We start from the raw sequence: 19233 nt of genomic DNA, 5'->3' as shown, positions 1-19233 counted from the left end.
GGGATTTTGAGGACAGCCTGGGCTACTTGAGATCTTGTTTCAAAACCAAAACCAAAAAGGGTGCTGGTGAAACTATTCAACAGTTTAGAGCACTTGTTGCTTTTGTAGAGGACCAGAGTGTGGTTCCTAGGATCCACACTGGGTGGCTCATAATCACAGTAAACTCCAGCTCCAGGGGAGTTGACACCCTCTTCTGGCATTGGAGGGCACTTGAACTTAAACACAATTTTGCCCTTGTTTTTTTTTTTTTAAATATTTTATTTTATTATCGTTTTTTTGAGACAGGTTTCTCTGTGTAGCCCTGGCTGTCTTATAATTGCTTTGTAGACCAGGCAGGCCTCAAACTCACTTAGATTTGCCTGCCTCTGCCTCCTGAGTGCTGGAACTAAAGATATGTACTATCACACCTGGCTATTTTTAATTCAGAAATGATTGCTTGCATATAAATATGTGCACCCCATGTGCCTAATACCTGTGGAGATCAAAAGAGGTTTTGTAGTCAGATCTCCTGGAACTGGAGTTAGAGGTGGCTGTGAGCTGTTTAATCTGAGTACTGGGAACCAAACCCAGTCCTCTTGCAAGAGTAGCAAGTGCTCTCAACAGCTGAACATTCCCTCTAGCTCCATACATATAATCTTTATTAAACGTATTGAACTTAAGTGTGTAGGTGTTTTGCCTGTGTGTCTCTGCATCAGTTATACGTCTTGTTTTTGAGGATACCCAAAGAGGGCACCGCATACCCTGGGCCAGATGGGTGTGAGCCCTCACATATATGGGTGCAGGGAATCGAACCCAGAAGCTGAGGATCAGCTAGTTCTCTTAACCGATGAGTCACTTCTCTAACCCCTAAAATACATCTCAAAGATGACAACGACAAACCACCAAACAAAACAACAACCACCAGTTGAAAATAAATCCGTTCCATTTGCTTTTCTCAGCACCCTTCTCTACAATACCACGCTACCCTTTCCGGTTCAGAGATGCGACGTCATCACGTCGGGACGTAGCTGCTTCGGGGGTGCGCTTCGGACGCGTGTCTGACGTCACCTCGCAGAACCTAGCAACAGCGCAGGCTCCGAGGTCTAGTCCGTTATGGCTGCCGCCGCCCTGGGCAGAATGTGCGAGGCTGCACGAGAGAAGCTGTCTCCCGGGCCGGGCGCCCGGGGCCTCGGAGCGCTGGCGCGATCTCTGGTGCTGGCGTTGCTGCTCGCGCCCGTCCTGTGCTCTGGTAATGGACGCGGGGAGACGGCGAGGGTCCGGTTCGGGCCCGACGGGGACCGAGCGCCGCCGACTCACGGTGGTTCCCACCGGCCGAGTTCCCGCTGCCAGGGCTGGGCCCGGGATGGGAAGCGCTCCTAGTGTGGTCTCCTTAGGCCTGAGAAGTGGGGTTGTGAGATTCAGAGACCCGAGTGAGTGGGCGGGGACGTGAAGTGGCCGTGTCGTGGGCAGAGTCTTTGAGAAAACGCTCCCTGGAGGAAGGGCGCTCAGTGTGTGTGTGTGTGTGTGTGTTCCCCAAAATGTTTGATAATGGGGAGTTCAGAGATCGTGCAGACTGGATAGGAGACAGGCCGAAGTGATAGCTGGAGTTGTGGGAAGTAATGTTTAGAGAGAGGCTTGAGGTTAGAGGGACAAGCAAGGCTAGGCAAGTTTTTGTTTTGTTTTCCCCTCAAAAAGGTGAGCTCAGAGATAAAGAGAGGGACAGTGACCCAGTGTTTGGACTGAATTGATTGACTATTTCAGAGTGGAGGACGGGGGAGCTACTTGGGGATTCCATCTCTGAATCTGGGACGTTCTGGTGCTTTTGGCATAGAGGCGGAGTCCAGGGATGCTGGACTGCTGAGGGGCTTGGAGGAGGGACAAAGGAGAGCATGTCAGCAGATACCCTTCCTTGTGCTGAAGTTTAAGCGAACGCCCCACCTCATTTTAATGAAGTCGTAGTATTTGAGATAGACTTTCTTTTCTTGCAGATGCTACATCATAAACCAGGATATTAAAGCCTTTCTTGAAAATGAAGATATCTGTAAACCAAGGCAGAGATTTAGCAGGAGAAACCTACTGTTAAGAACTGAATATTGCTGAGTAGTCATTTTTCTTTCTGTCACGTTGCTACAATCATTCTCTCTCCAAGTCTTTATTAGTTTTTTTCAGATGGAAAAATAATGTGAACTGGGATAACTTCCTTCTTTGCCCAGGGGGACTCTCCAGCCAATCCTACAATCCTTTATTACAGTGCTGGGTTGCACACATAGTTTCTTTCCTCAGCAGCACTGAAAACAGGCAGCTGACTGCCCTACCTGGAGGGTTTTGGAGTCTGCTGGGGGAAAGACTGGGGTTTCCAAGGCTCTTTTATCATTGGTAGAATGTAATGAGGATTTCCCTGGTGGACACAGACATGACTGTTTTGGTCTTTAATCATCTAAAGCAATAGTCTGTATGTAACTGCATCTTTAGGAGTAATCTGACACCTGTGGCTTCTGTGGGTACTGCACCTAAGTTTCTCTTTCTCTCTCTCTCTCTCTCTCTCTCTCTCTCTCTCTCTCTCTCTCTCTCTCTCTGTTACCTTTAAACTAGAGGTAGTACCAGTCAGGCACGGGGTCCTAGCAGTCTCAGTGGTACCTGTGTGGATGAAGCTCAGCCATAATGTCCATGAAGTGCACGCAGGCAGTCTGACATGGGTTGTTCTGAGTTCTCTCTCATCTGGCTGGGTCAGCATTGCATCTGCTGTGTCATGTGAAGTCCTAGCTTATTGTCCTGGGCTGTGCTTGAGCTTTTCTTCTAGTGTCATTGCTTGACTTCCTGGGTGCTGGATGTAGGCATTCATCAATGAAGAGGGACTCTGCCTAGCTGAGACTCAGGGAAGCGCCCCTGCAGAAGTACAACAGGTACTGAGATGCTCTGTGGGGTGCAGTGTGCATCCTGATGAGATTGGGTCGGACTGAGTGCATTTACTGTTCGTGCACTGAATGCTGGGGTCTTTTAAGTAGACAGTATGGGCAGCTGTTAGGGAGATTAGGAAGTGGCCAAAGGGAAGATCAGGTTGTTGACGTTTTAAAAGATATATCTTTCTTTACATTTATTTAGTGTGTGTGTGTGTTTAGGTGTAGAACATAGGACAGCTTTTGGTTGAGAGTTCTTGCTTTCTACCGTGTTGAGTTCCAAAGTACAAACTTGCTTATTTGCTGAGCCACTTCTCTGTCCCTCAAATAGGATCTTGTAGACGGATACTAAGACTGGCTTTTGCAAGAAAGAGGGAGCTTGAAGGTTGTGTGTGTGTGTGTGTGTGTGTGTGTGTGTGTGTGTATGTGTGTATGTGTGTGTGTGTGTGTGGCTGGGCAGTGGTGGCACACAACTCTAATCCCAACATTTGGGAGGCAAAGGCAGGCAGATCTTTGTGAGTTTGAAGTCAACCTGGTCTACAGAGAGAGTTCTGGGACTGTCAGAACTATAGACAGAATGACCCTGTCTCAGAAAAAAAAAGTGTGTGCATGTCTCTGTCTTTCTCCCTGCCTGCCTACTTGTCTGTCTGTCTGTCTGTCTGTCTGTCTGTCTGTGGGTATGTGTTGGTGAATACCAATGGAGCCTGGACATTGATGCATTGTAGGCAGTTGTGAGGCACCTGATAGGTGTTAGGAACAGAAATCTGATCCTCTGGAAAGCAGTACATCATCCTAACCTCTGAGCCATCTCTCCACCCTGCTAAGGGAGTTTTTTTTTTTTTTTTTTTTTTTTTTTAATCTGAGACAGGGTTTCTCTGTGGAGTTCTGGCTGTCCTGGAACTCACTCTGTAGACCAGGCTGGCCTCGAACTTAGAAATCCGCCTGCCTCTGCTGGGATCAAAGGTGTGAGCCACCACTGCCTGGTGGGAGTTTTTAAGTAAAGGAGTGAGTGACCTCACATCAGTTTCTGCATGATGGCGGTCTGCTGTGCTGAACACAGGCAGTTGGGTTAAGGCGGAAGCAGGCAGATGAGTTACAAAAGCTGAGGTGATGAGGCGATGGTGGCTTGGACTAGGCCTGGGCATTGACGTGAAAAGCCTTCTGATCTTGCTTATGCTTGGTGATAGATATAGGTGTTAATTAATTTGTGTGTGTGTGTGTGTGTGTGTGTGTGTGAGAGAGAGAGAGAGAGAGAGAGTGAGTGTGGAGGTCAGAGGGAACTTAGGGTCCACTCTGTTTCCATCTTTCTTCTGTTCCACTTGGATTGTTTGCTTTCTTCACTTTTGAGTTTTGAGATTTTTTATTTTAGGAACACATCCTTTGTTGTTTATGGAGCTTGCAAATAGTTTCTCTGCACTGTAGCTTGTCTTTTTATCTTGGGAGGCATCCTTGACAGAGCAAAAGTTTCTCTTTTGAAGAATAGCAGTTACCAGTATTTTCCCTTTTATGCATTGTGCTTTTGTTTTTTTTTTTTTTTTTTTTTTGTAAAATTTAAAAACTTTTCTAGTTCTAGATTTCAAATTTTTTTTTCTCTTTCTCTCTCTTTTTTTAGTTTTGTTCCTTAATATTTTATATTTTACCTGACTTATGCTTATTTAATTTTTGTGTGAGGTGTGAAACCGAGGTTCGCCTGGCTTGGTGGTGTGTGGACTACCCTGATGGACTTTAAACGTCCTGTCAGCTTTACAGCCTAGAATAGACAGCAGCAGCTCCTCTACAGGCTTTCCCTCAGTTCTTCCTGTGTTGAGGTTTGAACCCAGGACCTTGTCTCACACAGCTGGCCCATGATTGCCCCATGGCTGGCATGGAGAACTGGGAAGACTCTGAAGGAACAGGGTTGGTTGCCCATTGTTTCAGAGGTTTCTGTCCGTGGTTGCCTGGTGTGCTGCTGAGGTGAGGGGGAGCACCGTGCAGGAGGGGTGTGAGGTGAGGACGATGCTTAGCTGAGGCTGTTGCATGAGCAGAGTTCTGGTGATTTGTGGACATTCTCTTCTGATGAATGGGAGTGTTGGGAGTTTGAGGCAGCTTCAGGGAGTAGGAAGGAAAATGGGCCAGGAAGTTACAGCATAACCACATTGAGTTTCAGATGAAATGAAAACACTGGTATGGCTGTGTGTTTCCAGCTGGGGCGGCTGTATAGTGCACTTGGGGATAAAGAGTTTGATTTAGCCTTTGCCAAATGAGGGAGACTCTTGTGTGAGTGGGGAGGCCATTAGCCATGGACGCAAGAGGGATCCGAGTGCTTGGCCACACCACTGAACCGTGAGAAAGAGCAGAGAGTGTATCGGCCAGATTTGGTGGTGGCTGCAGGGGCTGAACAGTAAGCATGGGAGTCAGTCTTCATGGATTGAGAAGAGCAGCCCATGAGTCAGAAAGCTTGGCCAGCATTCGAGGAAGCAGCATGCTGCAGATGGGCGAGTTGGTAATAGTGGAGCAGAGGCTGATGGGTAGTTGGGCTGACTCAGCACAAGAGAGGTCATGGATTTTGAAATCCAAATAGGAGCTCTTCTCTGGATGAGAGAGGACCCTACAGTTAGGAGGGTTAGAATGAGGAGACCTGCAGGAGTTGGTGATAGGAGAGATGTGTGCTCCAAACCAGTGGCACTTCTGGGAAGAATGGGAAATGGTGTGCAGTGCAGGCCATGCCCTTCTTCTGTCTGTGCAAGGATATATGTGTGTGTGTGTGTGTGTGTGTGTGTGTGTGTGTGTGTGTGTGTGTGTGTATCCAGCTGTGGAGTAAAAGGGATGCAGGGCCAGCATGTTTGGAAGGGAATCAGATTTCTGTTATGTCGACAGAGAAGCATGAGGAGACATCTGGAGGGCTCAGGAAATGGTTTTTCTGTGGAGTCATTCCTGCCCCTCCTAGCACAAGTCCTTTAGAGACTATCCAAAAAGTTAGGTAGGGGAAGACGGATTTTTTTGTTTATTTTGGCAATAGGGTCTCCTGTAGTTCAGAATGCCCTCAAAACTAGCTGTGTAGACTAAGGATGACCTTGGACTGCTGGCAGTACCGGTGTGTGTTGCTATGCCTGGCTCTAATTTACTGTCTTTTAACATTTATTTTTCTGGTGCTAGGGATCAAACCTAGTGCCCCACATATACCAGGCAATATCGTTAATCCTATTATCTTTATAAACTATTATTTCTTCTTCTTCTTCTTCTTCTTCTTCTTCTTCTTCTTCTTCTTCTTCTTCTTCTTCTTCTTCTTCTTCTTCTTCTTCCTCTTCCTCTTCCTCTTCCTCTTCCTCTTCCTCTTCCTCTTCTCCTCCTCCTCCTCTTCCTTCCTCCTCTTCTTCTTCCTCCTCTTCTTCTCTTCCTCTTCTTACTTTTTCTCCTCTTCCTCCTTCTTTTAAGATTTATTTGTAGGAGTATACTGTAGCTGTCTTCAGACACAAGAGGTCATTGGATCCCATTACAGATGGTTATAAGCTACCATGTGGTTGCTGGAAATTGAACTCGGAACCTCTGGAAGAACAGACAGTGCTCTTAACCACTAAGCCATCTCTCCAGCCCTTTATTTTTTCTTTGTTAGAAATTATTTTTCTGGGAGACTTCTGTCCAATTAAGACCATCCCCCCTTTTCAAAGTAGATAACAAAGTAGATATCACAGTTGGGACATACTACTAAATGAGAGTGTGTGTATATGAACAGTTGTCTTCTGTGTGTGAGAATATTTGTGAAGGCCTGTGGCTTGTTTTTATAGACTGAGGTTTAGGTCACATGTGATAGGTCGTTGTTAGCATCATCATCATCATTATTGAAGTTCTTGAGCAGAGGCTCCACTCAGCCAGATTGGAAACACTGTTCGATTGAGCAGCTTTCCTCTGTGGACTGTGTCTCCATTGATTCTCCCTGTTGGGTGGAGTTACTTCTGTAAGCAGTCTTAGCTGTACTTCAGTGAACTTTACTGAGGAGGTAGGGGAACAGGGGAGGAAGATTGTGCAAGCATTTGGCCTCATTTCCCACCCAGAGACTGCCTCCCCAACTTTTATACTGCTGTCAGTAAGCTTTTAAGTTCTGGTTTCTGGTTCTTGTCCCTTAGAATTTTGGTGATTTAAAAATTTTAAGAGTCTTCAAGTATCACTTAGAGATGCTGTTTTCAGCTTGTTTATAGCTTTGTATACTGGTTATATGCTTGAAACACGATTTTTTTTTTTAGAGTAAAAGTCTAGCCTCTGGCAGCCCCGACAAACTAGGCTCTGTCACCTATCTCAAGTGTTGCAAATTAGAGTCAAGGAATGGTGAAAAGCAGAGAATTAATATGGCTATTTTGGGGAGAGGGAGAAACCGAGAAAGAGGTTTAGTGACCCCTAAGCCCTGTTTTCAGGAAGATCCTGACAGGAACTTTGAGCATAGGGCAGGGAGGGGGCAGATGGTACGTAATTGAGCATCCAGTCAGGGTGTAGTCTGGGATTTTTGTCTCTGGTTTGGTTCTCCAAGGTGGTCAGAAGTTCCTATTGCTGGAGGATACGTGGAGGTTCTCAGGGGATGTACTCCAGTGCCAGGATGCACCCTCTCCCTGGTGAATAACTGCTCTGTCCTCGGAGGGTCTGCTCTGTAGAATCCAGGGTGCCTGTAGGGTTAGGACAGTGGCTTGAAGGATGACACAGACTAGACAGACACTTCTTTGACTGCTTACCATACTGACCTGCAGAGGGAAGCAGGACACGGACAAAGTGAAGGCTTTTAACTGGTGCTTGCTCATGTTCTGGGCTCCAATTGAGGGTCAGTCAATTTTAGTAAAAGAAGTTTCTAAGTACCTGTTTTATACTGTATTTAGTTCCAGATTCTGTGTCGAGTGTTTGTGTGTGTGTGTGTGTGTGTGTGTGTGTGTGTGTGTGATGTATGTATACTAATTGTTTTTCCTGTCCCAAGGCTTCCTCCCTTTCTATTCTGGCAATGAGATAGAGCCTGGACAGGGCTGGCTGCGGGCCAGTCTTTGGTAAAGGGAAACAGTGCAGGTAGGATGAGGTCTGTGTGGACTTTGAAGACTGACCTGAAAGCTGATGCTTGTTTATTCTTTGAGTAGTAGGCTGTCCAAGTTGTTACTGAGCAAAACAATTATTACCTGAGATTAACTGACCAAGAAGAAATGGAATTGATTGCTAGCCATTGAAACTTAACTAAATATTAAAAGAAAGCTGCAGGAATTTATTACACTGAAGAGAAATGCTCAGTGAAAAATTTGATAAATATGTTTTTCTCTTAGTAAAGGTTGGCAATGTCTGGATGCTTTTGTTTTTCAGATACACCAGAGAGTACTCCAAACAGTGTTACCGTTTCTCCTTCAGTTATGCCTGGAAACCATACCAAACCTTCTGTTTCCCAAATCAGCACCACACTTACCCCAGCCAGTACAGAGAAGAGTGGAAGCAGCTCTGTGGCACCCACGCCCTCTACGGCTCCGTCTGTGCCCCAGGACGAGGCTGACAGCAATGAAGATCCCAGCATGGAGGAGGAGGATCTTCTGGCTCTCAACAGTTCCCCGGCCACAGTCAAAGACACTCTGGACAATGGTGACTACGGAGAGCCAGACTACGACTGGACTACCAACCCCCGGGATGAGGAGCCTGAGGATCTCAGCATTGCCATAAGCAAGGAGAGCAGGCGCTTCAGAGGCTTCCAGGACTCAGTGCAGGTCGTGAAGCTCCCGCCCCCTCACAGAGAGGACAGCCATTTCTTTTTTCATCTCCTTATTTTTGCTTTCTGTGCAGCGGTTGTTTATGTTACCTATCACAACAAAAGGAAGGTAAGTTGGGATTTTAGTCCTTTCTGCAATGTCATCGTCTCAGCCATATTTGTATAAATTTTTTTCAGTCAGGTTGAAAGGCCTGATTTAACATTTCTAATGAAGTTATGAGTCTGGTAATTAGAGAAATGAGGAATAATGCTGCATGTGCTTCTAGGAAATTACTTGAATTTTTTCATGATGAACTAAACCAAAGTCCAGGGAATTGTTGATTTTTCAGACAGGGCCTCACTAAAGTAGCCCTGGCTGTCCTGGATCTCACTCTGTAGATTATGCTGGCTTGAACTCACAGAGATCCACCTGCCTCTGTCTCCCAAGTGCTGGGGTCAGAGGTGTGTGCTCCCATGCCTGGCTTGCATTTCTTAATTTAGTAATGATACTTAAGTGGGAATATTTGTGGCAGAAGAATATTAATTTAATATTTTAATTTATTATGCATTCACTTAATGATCTTACAATAACGTTATTTTCTGGTTACTCAAGGGTTGGGCTGAGGATGTGGCTCTGTTGGTAGTTCTCTCCTAGCATCACATAAACCTGGGCATGGTAACACTTGTGTAAGCCTGGGTGAGTTCCAGAGGATCAGAGATTCAGGATTAGTCATTGTCAGCTTTGACTTTGTACTGAGGGGCAGGCTAGCTTGGGCTATGTATTTAAGAACCTGCCTTAAAAAGAAAAGAAAAAAAAGGACCTTATGTATAACCAGGTATGGTAGTGCATGCTTGTCACCGTGTTACTTGGGGATTAGAGGCAGGTGGGTCACTGTTGTCCATGGCCAGCTTAGACTATTCGAAACTGTATCAAGAATAATTAACTTGGGCTGGAGAAATGACTCAGTGGTTAAGAGCTCTGGCTGCTTTTGCAGAGGACTGGGTTGCAATTCCTCACACTCGTGTGGTAGTTCATAACCTGTAACTCTACTTCTGGGGAATCTGGTTATTAACAGACAAACAGCCCCTTCCTCCCAAACAAGGTGTTTCATGTAGAAAATTTAGAAATCTCAGACTTTAGGGAAAAGGAAAATTTAAGCTGTCACTCAGAGCATTAAAATATACTTTAAATGTATTTTTGGTCCACACATATACACATACACAGATGCTGTGATTTTTTAATGAACATTATGTAGACTTTCGCATTTTGCTTTAAAATCTTAGGTAAATTGTGGGTGTGGGGCACTTACCATAGTGTTCGTGTGAAGGTTAGAGGACAGCTTTGTAGACTTGTTTTCTTGTGTCTTTCTGGGTTCTGGAAACTGAACTTGGGTCACCGTGGTTGTGTGACAGTGTCTTTACTTGCTGAGTCATCTCAACAGCCCAATATTTATTTATTATTGCCCATTTTTAATTGTGTTGTGTGCGTGTGTGTGTGTGTGTGTCTGTGTGTGTGTACATGCATGTGTGTGCATGTGAGCACATTGCCACCAGGGGCTAGAGTTACAGGTATGAGGTGCCTGAGGTGGGTGCTGGGGTCTGAACTTGGTCTTCTGCAAAAGCAACACTCACCAGCTGCTGAGGTATTCTTTCAGCCCCAGTAACTTTGTGTTTTGCCAAACAGTGGATATTTTTCACAGCATATCTCCCCCATTTTATCTTTTATTTTTGAGATTATAATACAATTATATCATTTCCTCCCTCCATATCCTTCCATATACCCCTTCTTGCTCTTTCAAATTCATGGCCTTTTTCATTAATTGTTGTTATATGTATATATTCTTAAATACATATTTATATATGTTCTTGAATAGAAATATATATTTGCAGTGCTCCAGGGCAGTGGAACAGGGTGACCCTGAGTGTTGAGACCCTGCAGCGATGCTGAGAGGTTTCTAGGCCTGTGCTACCGGGAACTGGCCAAAAACTGGATCCCCACAGCCAGCATGAGGGGCACCGTGGGTGCCGTAGGACTGGCTGCTGATCCTGGACTGGGTACCTTTTGTCAACGGCAAGTTTAAGAAGGTTGATTAGGCAGCCCCCTCCTCCTACCACAGGCCTCCCTCGCTGGTGTCACGCCCGCTGCCTTAGAAACAGCTTAGTCCTGTGAAGGATGATGAGGAAGCCGGACACTGAGGAAGCCTACATCACTCCAGGGGAGCGTCTGCATTAATGGACATTGGGGCTGCCTTGATGGGTGCAGCATTAAACCTTGTTCTTACACCTGGGGGTGGGGAGAAATAGCTATGAGTATAACCTGCTCAGCTTGCATGTTACTTGTATGTGTATTCAGGGCTGACCATTTATGTTCCATAACTTAGTGGTGTGCTCTTCCCTGAAGCAGACTTTATCCAGCTCTCAGCATCCCTTAGTTGCCTCTAATTCTTTGTGTAGGCTGAGGCCTCATGAGCTTTCCCTGTCCACTTTGGCACCATAGCATATTACTTACAAATGTAGTTTAGGGAGCTGGGGAGATGGCTCAGAGGTTAAGAGCACTGTCTGTTCTTCCAGAGGTCCTGAGTTCAGTTCCCAGCAACCACATGGTGACTCACAACCATCTGTAAGGAGATTTGGTGATCTATTCTGGCCTGCAGGCATATATGCAGGCAGAACGCTGTATACATAGTAAATAAATAAATCTTTAAAAAGTGTGGTTCAATATCTGCATAATTGATTGTGCTGTGTTCCTTCTAGATGGTTAGATGATTCCAAGTTCTAGTTCAGAGAGAGTGCAATGATCATTTCTGTGCTCGGGTTAAAGGAGATGTAAGCTAGTGGGGGTGGGGGTTACTGCATCTGAGCAGTTGAGCCTTTGGGAGTTCCAAAGGGTGCTCAAGCAGTTTCTGTCTGCCTGTTTGTTTCTCTCTCTCTCTCTCTCTCTCTCTCTCTCTCTCTCTCTCTCTGTCTCTGTCTCTCTCTCTCTCTCTCTGTCTCTCTCTCTCTCTCTGTCTCTCTCTCTATGCTGAGCTCTCCCTGACTTGCCTTGTCATTTAGGCTGTCTTCCTCTCTGAGGCCTGAGTTTTCTTACCTGAGAAAGGACAAAATGGAACAGTTACTTTTAGAATGTCTTCCAGCTTCCAGTGTGGGTGAGCCCATGACAGAGAGCAGCAGTCAAACCCCCAGAGTTGCCTGTTAACTGAGCTCAGTGCTGACACTCAGGCTGTGGGCAAGTGGGATCCTGGTATCCACTCCATACCCACTGAGAGGCCCCATGTAGCCATGACGACAAGCTAGAGAAGGGGGCCGTCTTCTTACTGCTAATACTAGTTTTTGTGTCCCAAAGCCTGAGCAAGGTCCTGCACTTGTTACAAAAAACGTTTCCAGGTAAGTTTTTTCTTTGGCATGTCTAATTGTTTTGTTTTATTTCAGATTTTCCTCTTAGTTCAGAGCAGAAAGTGGCGTGATGGCTTGTGTTCCAAAACTGTGGAGTACCATCGTTTGGATCAGAACGTGAACGAGGCCATGCCTTCTCTGAAGATCACCAATGATTACATTTTCTAAAGCACTTGATTGTCGTTTATTGACTTGATTTGCTTATCATGCTGTTTTATTTGCTTAACTTTTCTCTGATGTGCAGATGTTTGCCACAGGCAAGTGGCACTTAACTGAGACGGGCACTCTCTTTCTCGCCTTGGTGCTTTGAGAACTAACTGTCACAAACAAGGAGGATATGATTGTTTTTATCTTTCTTTAGAGCTAGATTCAATCAGGTATCTGAAATGTGAGTTAAACATTACTTTATATTTTTGTGTAGTTGTTATTCTTTTCCATTTATTGTGCCTCTGGCAGCAGTGTTCCCTTTGAAAGGCCCAACCCTGAGTTCACAGCCCGTGGGGCCCAGCGCTGCTGGCTCATCACTCACTGCCACCCGGATGCTGTTTCTCAGTTCCTTTATTTTACTTCTCTGGTTGAGATAGGCCCCACTCAGTAGCCCAGGCTGGCCTCAAACTGTCGGTCTTATTGCCTTGGCTTCTCAAGTGCTGGTACGACTGGTGTGGCCGCTTACCAACTCCTAAATCCGATATTTTCAAACACATTTTGTGTGTGTTTGGTTCCCAGTTTTAATGAACAAAGATATCGCAATCTAATGCTTTGCTTTAAGATGACATTTCCCCCTCTCTCTCAAAGCTGCTGTAAGGACAGTGAAGAGGGCTCAGTTGGTGAGGGCACTTGCTGCCTACCCTGACAGCCTGAGTTCAGTCCCAGGAACTCCGTGGTAGAAGGAAATAGTCGTGGAGGTTGTCCTCTGACCTCCACATGTGTACATTTGTGCACCCCCATACATGCTACACACATAGTAAATACACATAGTTGAAAAGAACCCACTTTGGGTATTGCAGGCTCTCTACACAGTGTGAGGTGACGTGGCTGTTGCTTCACGGTCATGGTGAACTCGCTTAGGAATTCTGGCAGAAGAGACTGCAGTTCCCAGTAAGCACGGGTGAAATGTTAGGTAGTAGACTCCAGGTTTGGGTTTGGATTACTGACTGAAGTCTCGGGCAGAAGCTGGTAGAGTATTTAACCCATGACCAGGGACAGTTCATCAGCACTTGATTGTAGTGTGAGTTCCTGGGTTCTGATTATGGACGGAGTGTAAAACAGGTCAGAGGTTTCTCAGTTTGTTTCTTGATCACAGTAAACTGGAAGAGACTCTGGAGCTCATTGTCACTTGAGTGACACTGTGTCTTGGTCCTTTAGTTAAAGCAGTAATTAGAAAAAGTCCATACAGACCTGTGTAACAGTGACCTTCAGACTTGCCTCCTCTCCAGCCCCAGCAACTGGGATTATTTGCTGTATTTCATGGTAGCCTGTTTTTTTAAGAGTTGATCAGAATGTAATTGTGTGATTTGAACCATGCTTGACTACCAAGCTTCGTTACAACTTTCCAGAAAGCATAGTCTACTGCGTGCTCAGTAAAGCCTGGACGGGCCAGCAGCCATGCTCCCTGTGTGGCCATGGAAGCAGCAACGTTGTCTTCCCCATCAGGGACAGTTGACTGTCCGAGGGAAGGGCACTGTAGTGAACAACACCTGAACTGTCTTATTGCAGTAGTTTTTTTCATATCTGAAATTGTATTATTTAATATTTTGAATAAGATTTTAAGAAATAAATGGTAAAGCTATAAATGTGTGCTTTTGTCAATGTGTTTGTTACATTGCTGACTTGAGTGGTTACAGAAGACCTGTGCTGACTGGGAGCAAGTGGGCTGTAGCCAGTTGTTTCAAGGCCTGCTCAGCCTCGGAGCTCAGAAGACACTTACACTTGTGACTGTGTCTTAGGTCCAGTTTGTTACTGGGCCCTGACATCTGCTATCACTAGCAAACTAGGATGGCAAGAAAGACTTGTAGGACATCACCGTGTATTCTCCAGGCTTGGCTCCCTGTTAAGTATGAGCTGCCCAAACCAGGAGGGTCAGCCCCGGTGATAGGCCTGTGGCTTGGTGACCTGGCAGTGGTGTTCACTGTTGAAGGTGCTGCCTTAAATAGCCTCTGACTTTGGGATACCAAATCATACACAGACAGAAAATGCTGCGGGGGTTTAACAGACAATCTACATTTAAACTCTTGGATGAAGGACCCATGATCCACATTTAAATTGTATAGTACTAATGGATCCAAGTGATTGTGACCTGCTTCCTCCCAGACTGGCCTTCTGAAACCTCTGTCCAGAGCTTGTCTCTATCTCTGTTTTGAGCTTGTCACTACTTACCTCCCCTCTGTTAGCTCAAGAGGCATGTGTTAGAACTTGCCAAGCAGGGGAAACAGCATTTGTGTTCGCATGGGGCCCTGTCTTGGGATGTCTGTCTGTGTGTCTTATTTTTTGAGACAGGATCTCACCATGTGTGACCATGCTTGGTTTGGGTGAGGTTTCTTTGGGGTGAGGGGCTGCTCATATGGATTGTCCCAGACTGAGCTTGAGAACAGGAAGTAGCTGTTACTTCCTCCCATTCCCAGCTTAGCAGTTCCCACTTTCCTTTAAGCTTTTAGATAAAGTAGCTAAGGAATCAGAAGCAGGGCCTCTCCTGGCTCCTCCCAGGGTTATATAGTTAGCATCTAGTCAACCTCGGTGGCTAACGTTCAGGGCACGCCTCTGCTGGGTAGATAGAACCAGCCTGCAGAGTGACAACCGTCACAGTCCTATGGGAAGGTAAAGCACACACGGATGGTGAAGCCTTGGTGATACTGGAATCTGGTCAGAGTTCTCTCTGTTTTGAGCATGCATGCATGTGTGCACATGTGTGCATGTGTCTGTGTATGTGTGTGTTGAGGCTGTTCTTTGTTGTTGGTTTTTTTTTTTTTTTTTTTTTTTTTTTTTTTTTTGTTGTTGTTTTAGCATGTTTTGGTGCTGCAGCAGCTTGTACCCATTCTGGGTTCCCCATGAATTAGTTGAGAGACCTCTTTGTCCTGAGTTCCCTAGTATACAGTATAGCAGTCTTTAGCTCGGGTGCTAGTCCCTTGTGTTGTAACTTTAACTTAGGAGGGGAGGTTGTCCAGACAGATGTTGGAACTGGAGTGGGAATTGTGCGACTGTCTCAGTAATCTGCTGTGGGAACCTGCTGTCTGTGTTGCTGAGATCTGGTTTGGGGCAAGCACCATTTTCTACCTGAGAAGGCTTTAAGCCTAGTGCTTCTTTAACCCTGTAAGACCCCACATACACTTGTTATCTGCTTAGGAATGGGCTGTAAAGCCCCTGCTCACAGCTCCATTTGGTTGGCTTAATAATGGGCTTCTCAACCTGTGGGTCGTGACCCTTTGGGGGTGAGGGAGGGGAGTTGAAAGCGTCACTTAAGACCATCAAAAAACACAGATGTTGGGCTGCAGAGATGGCTCAGCGGTTAAGAGCACTGACTGCTCTTCCAGAGGTCCTGAGTTCAATTCCCAGCAGCCACATGGTGGCTCACAACCATCTGTACTGGGATCTGATGCCCTCTTCTGGTGTGTCTGAAGATAGTTAGAGTGTGCTCATATTTAAATCAGTCAGTCAGTCAATCAATCAATCAATCAATCAATCTTAACAACAACAGCAAAAAAGAACACAAAGATGTTTACATTATGATTAACAGCAGTAGCACAATCACAGTTATAAATACCATCAAAAATAGTTTTATGGTTGGCAGGGTGTGTGTCTGAGGTGGGGGGAGTGACATGAACTGTATAAAAGGGTTGCAGCATTAGGAAGGTTGAGAACAACTGCTCTAATACCTTTGTAGTGAGACAGTCTTGTTCTCTGTAGTTCTGAGGTCCTGACACCCTTCTCAGGGAGCTGTTTGTGCCACTCCCTGGTGCATGGGTGGATAGCACTGGTACCTGAGACTCCCCATGGAGGTAGCACCCTGGATGACAGCTATTGTGTGCCTCAGACACAGGCTTGGGTTGGATTCCTTCTCTGGGTCTGGCCTCTAGGCTGAGTCTTCCTATTTGTAGTCTTAGGGAGAAAAAAAAAACCACGTTTCATGTCTGTTTCTTAGGAGAAAGAGGTATCTCAAGGGCTGCTTTAGATGTCCCATCTTTGCTGGAGCCAGGGTAGTCCTGGTCCATGCTGTTCTTGGCTCATCTGTGAGGAATTCTGTCTGAGGAAGGAATGGAGGGAAAGGAAGAGGCTAGGTTAACGCTGGCCCTGGGTGATCTTGAGCTGAGTTGTGAGATTGCACTTTGTGAGATTGGTAATTGAGTAGTTCAGAGATCTTCTGGGAACAGGAAATGGATTAATCTTTCCTAAAGGAGATTGTAGATGGAGAAATGTTTTTACCACAGAAGGACCATCACAGTCCTTGGACCCACCATAGTTCACTGGTCTGTAGTCCCGGGGTTGCCTTCCAGCTCCCAGGGGCTCCTCTGAGGCATATGGCTCATTGGGGTCAGGTTTGTGCTGAGCCTTCTAGGCATGCGTGATCCTGTGAGGTGATAGACGGTACGGTTTCTAGAACTCTCTAATCCCATTCTCCATCCTTGTCCTTGTCCTGAAACAAGGCCAGGGGGCTAGTGGGATGGAGGAGGGGGAGAGAGGGAAGGGGACACACACACACACATGGATGGGCCAGACGGATGGAGAGACAGAGGCAGACTGACTTTAGGCTATACAGCCTCACTGAGTACCAGTCGGTCACCTGTTCTCCACATTTTCATCTGTTGTGGTTTTTCTGTAATGGTCTCCGTCTGTTGCTAGGATATGTTTCTTTAGAGAGGGGTGGGGCCTGTGCTTATCTCAGGGTATAAGGATAAATATTTAGAATGCAGCTAGGAGCTGAGCTGGCTTGAGAAGTACATTTTCTTAGCCACAGAGCCGTCTCCCAGCACCCTTTACTGCTCTTTTTAGTTCCTCAATCCATTATTGAAGTGGTCTGTGAAGGTTTCCAATTATTATTATAGATTTGCTTAGTTCTTATAAGTCTGTCAACAATTTACAGACATTCTGGAACTCTGTTGTTTGGTTCTCATATGTTTATAGTGGTTATGTATTTTTAATGTTTGAGGCACTTTAATTGTTAGGGAAGAATAAATTAAAATAAGTAAAGAAAACGGCCTTTAGAAAGGATGCATGGTTGGGGCCGGAGAGATGGCTCATTGACAGCTCTCGCAGGTTCAATCTCAGCACCCACGTGGCTGCTGACAAGAATCTGTAACTCCAGGTCCAGGGGATCAGATCCCCTCCTCTGGACTCCACCAGCACTGCATGCGTATGGTGCACAGATATGCATGCAGGCACACACCTATACACATAAAATAAAGGTAAGAGTTAAAGGGGTGCAGGGCGCCTAATGCTGGCAACACGTGAGAGTATTCAACCTGTCGTTTATGGGGAAACCTGTCTGAATTAAAGCCAGAGTGGTGGCTGGCACGGTGGCTCAGCAGAGGCTGCTGCCAACTCTGCCAACTCTGCCAACTGGAGTTTCATCCAAGACCTGCATGGTGGAAGAACCAACTCCCTAAAGTTATCCTCTGACCTCTGTGTACACACCACGGCATGCGTTCCCCTTCATACACACACCATCTTATACACAATAAATAAATGCAATTAAAAGGAAAGCTACAGTGGAACACAAAGCATCTACAGTGGGGTTAGGAGAGACAGCTCAGCAGTTGAGAGCACCAACTGCTTTTGCAGACGACCTATGTTCTGTTCCCAGCATCCACATGGCTGCTCAGAACTGTCAATAGTTTTGGTTCCAGGAAATCTGGGAATCCAGGGAAGGCCCTCATCCGGACTCTGCAGGCATCTGCCCACATACAGACAGACACACTTAGTTAAGATAATAATTATAGTTGAAATGGGTCTGGGAAGATGCTCAGTGGGTAAGAGCCTGCTTTTCCAGAGGACCCAGGTTCAAGTACCGGTACCCATATGGCAGCTCACAAGCCTGTAACTCCAGTTCCAGGGGATCCAACACCGGCTTCTGGCTTCCGTGGGCACCAGCATACATGTGGTGCAGTCATACATGCAGGCAAACATTGCACACATAAAACAGTAAGTTAAGACATCTTTTTTTTTTTTTTTGGTTTTTCGAGACAGGGTTTCTCTGTTTAGTCCTGGCTGTCCTGGAACTCACTCTGTAGACCAGGATGGCCTCGAACTCAGAAATCCGCCTGTCTCTGCCTCCCAAGTTAAGACATCTTTAAAAGGGGTTCACAAGGTTTTTGGCATATGCTTGAAATCCTAGTCTGTGGGAAGCTGAGGCAGGAGGATTGAGAGTTGAAGGCTAGCTTGGGCCACATAGTGAAATGCTGTCTCAAATATAACAAGTCTCATAATGCTAGAGGTGGGGGATGGCTTGGGCCACCTAGAGAGCTTGTGGGCAGCATTAGGGCAATCCCCAGCACCTACATGGCTGCTGACAAGAGTCCATAACTCCAGGTCCAGGAGATTAGATCCCCTTACACCCACAATTCCATTCCTAGACTAGAAACCCACTGAAATGTTCCCCTGTGGTACCACCATCACAACCACACCTACCACCATCATGACCATCATCTTGACTTCCAAGGTCACCAACACCACCGTCCTACCACCACCATTACTACCACTTCCACAAATGTCTTTCATCTTTTACTAATTTGTGAGTATCTTAACTGGCCTCCTTCCTTCCTCCTCCTCTTTGTCTCTGGTCTCAATTTGTTTTATTGAGACAAAGTCTACTTTTTGTTTGTTTAGATTTATTGTGCATGCGTGCGCGTGCGTACACATGGACATCATCAGAGGACAAATTATGTGAGTCACTTTCTCTCTTTTCTTCATATGGGTCCCAGGGATTCAACTCAGATCACCAGGCTTGGTGGGAAATCCCTTCACCTGCTGGATGATCTCATTGGCTTTATTTTATATTTGCGTGCGTGTGTGTGTGTGTGTGTGTGTGTGTGTGTGTGTGTGTGTGTGTAGCACCTGATGCACATGTTGGGAACTGAACTTGGATTCTCAGGAATCACCACTTTTAGCGCTGAGCATAGGATCTTGCTATGCAGTCCTGGCTGACTTAGTACTCACCACGTAACCCAGGCTGACATTCAACTTACAGCAATCCTCCTGCCTCAGTCTGCCACATGCTGGGATTTATAGATGGGAGTCACCTGGAGCAGCTCTTTCAGCTCTTGGTGAAATGGTGTTGTCTTCAGTTTTCTGAGT

General features: G+C 45.9%; 1 protein-coding gene across 2 annotated transcripts; it reads left to right on the top strand.

Moving 5' to 3' along the window:
• The first annotated feature begins 1047 nt into the window (after window positions 1-1047).
• On the top strand, window positions 1048-13742 carry C6H5orf15 (chromosome 6 C5orf15 homolog). Of its 2 annotated transcripts, none has more exons than XM_034506083.2 (3): window positions 1048-1228; window positions 8184-8686; window positions 10447-11275. In XM_034506083.2, the coding sequence occupies exons 1-3, from the start codon at window positions 1093-1095 to the stop codon at window positions 10483-10485; spliced, it is 678 nt and encodes a 225-aa protein (XP_034361974.1). In that variant the 5' UTR covers window positions 1048-1092; the 3' UTR covers window positions 10486-11275. The 2 variants fall into 2 exon arrangements, with proteins under 2 accessions (XP_034361974.1, XP_034361973.1); XM_034506082.2 differs by lacking the exon at window positions 10447-11275 and adding an exon at window positions 11986-13742 and having other exon boundaries at window positions 1049-1228.
• Window positions 13743-19233: the final 5491 nt, after the last annotated feature.

Source organism: Arvicanthis niloticus, chromosome 6 (assembly GCF_011762505.2).
Source record: "Arvicanthis niloticus isolate mArvNil1 chromosome 6, mArvNil1.pat.X, whole genome shotgun sequence".
NCBI classification, from domain to species: Eukaryota; Metazoa; Chordata; class Mammalia; order Rodentia; family Muridae; genus Arvicanthis; species Arvicanthis niloticus.
Note: the sequence above shows the minus strand (reverse complement) of the source record. Positions and strands in the feature narration are given on the sequence as shown.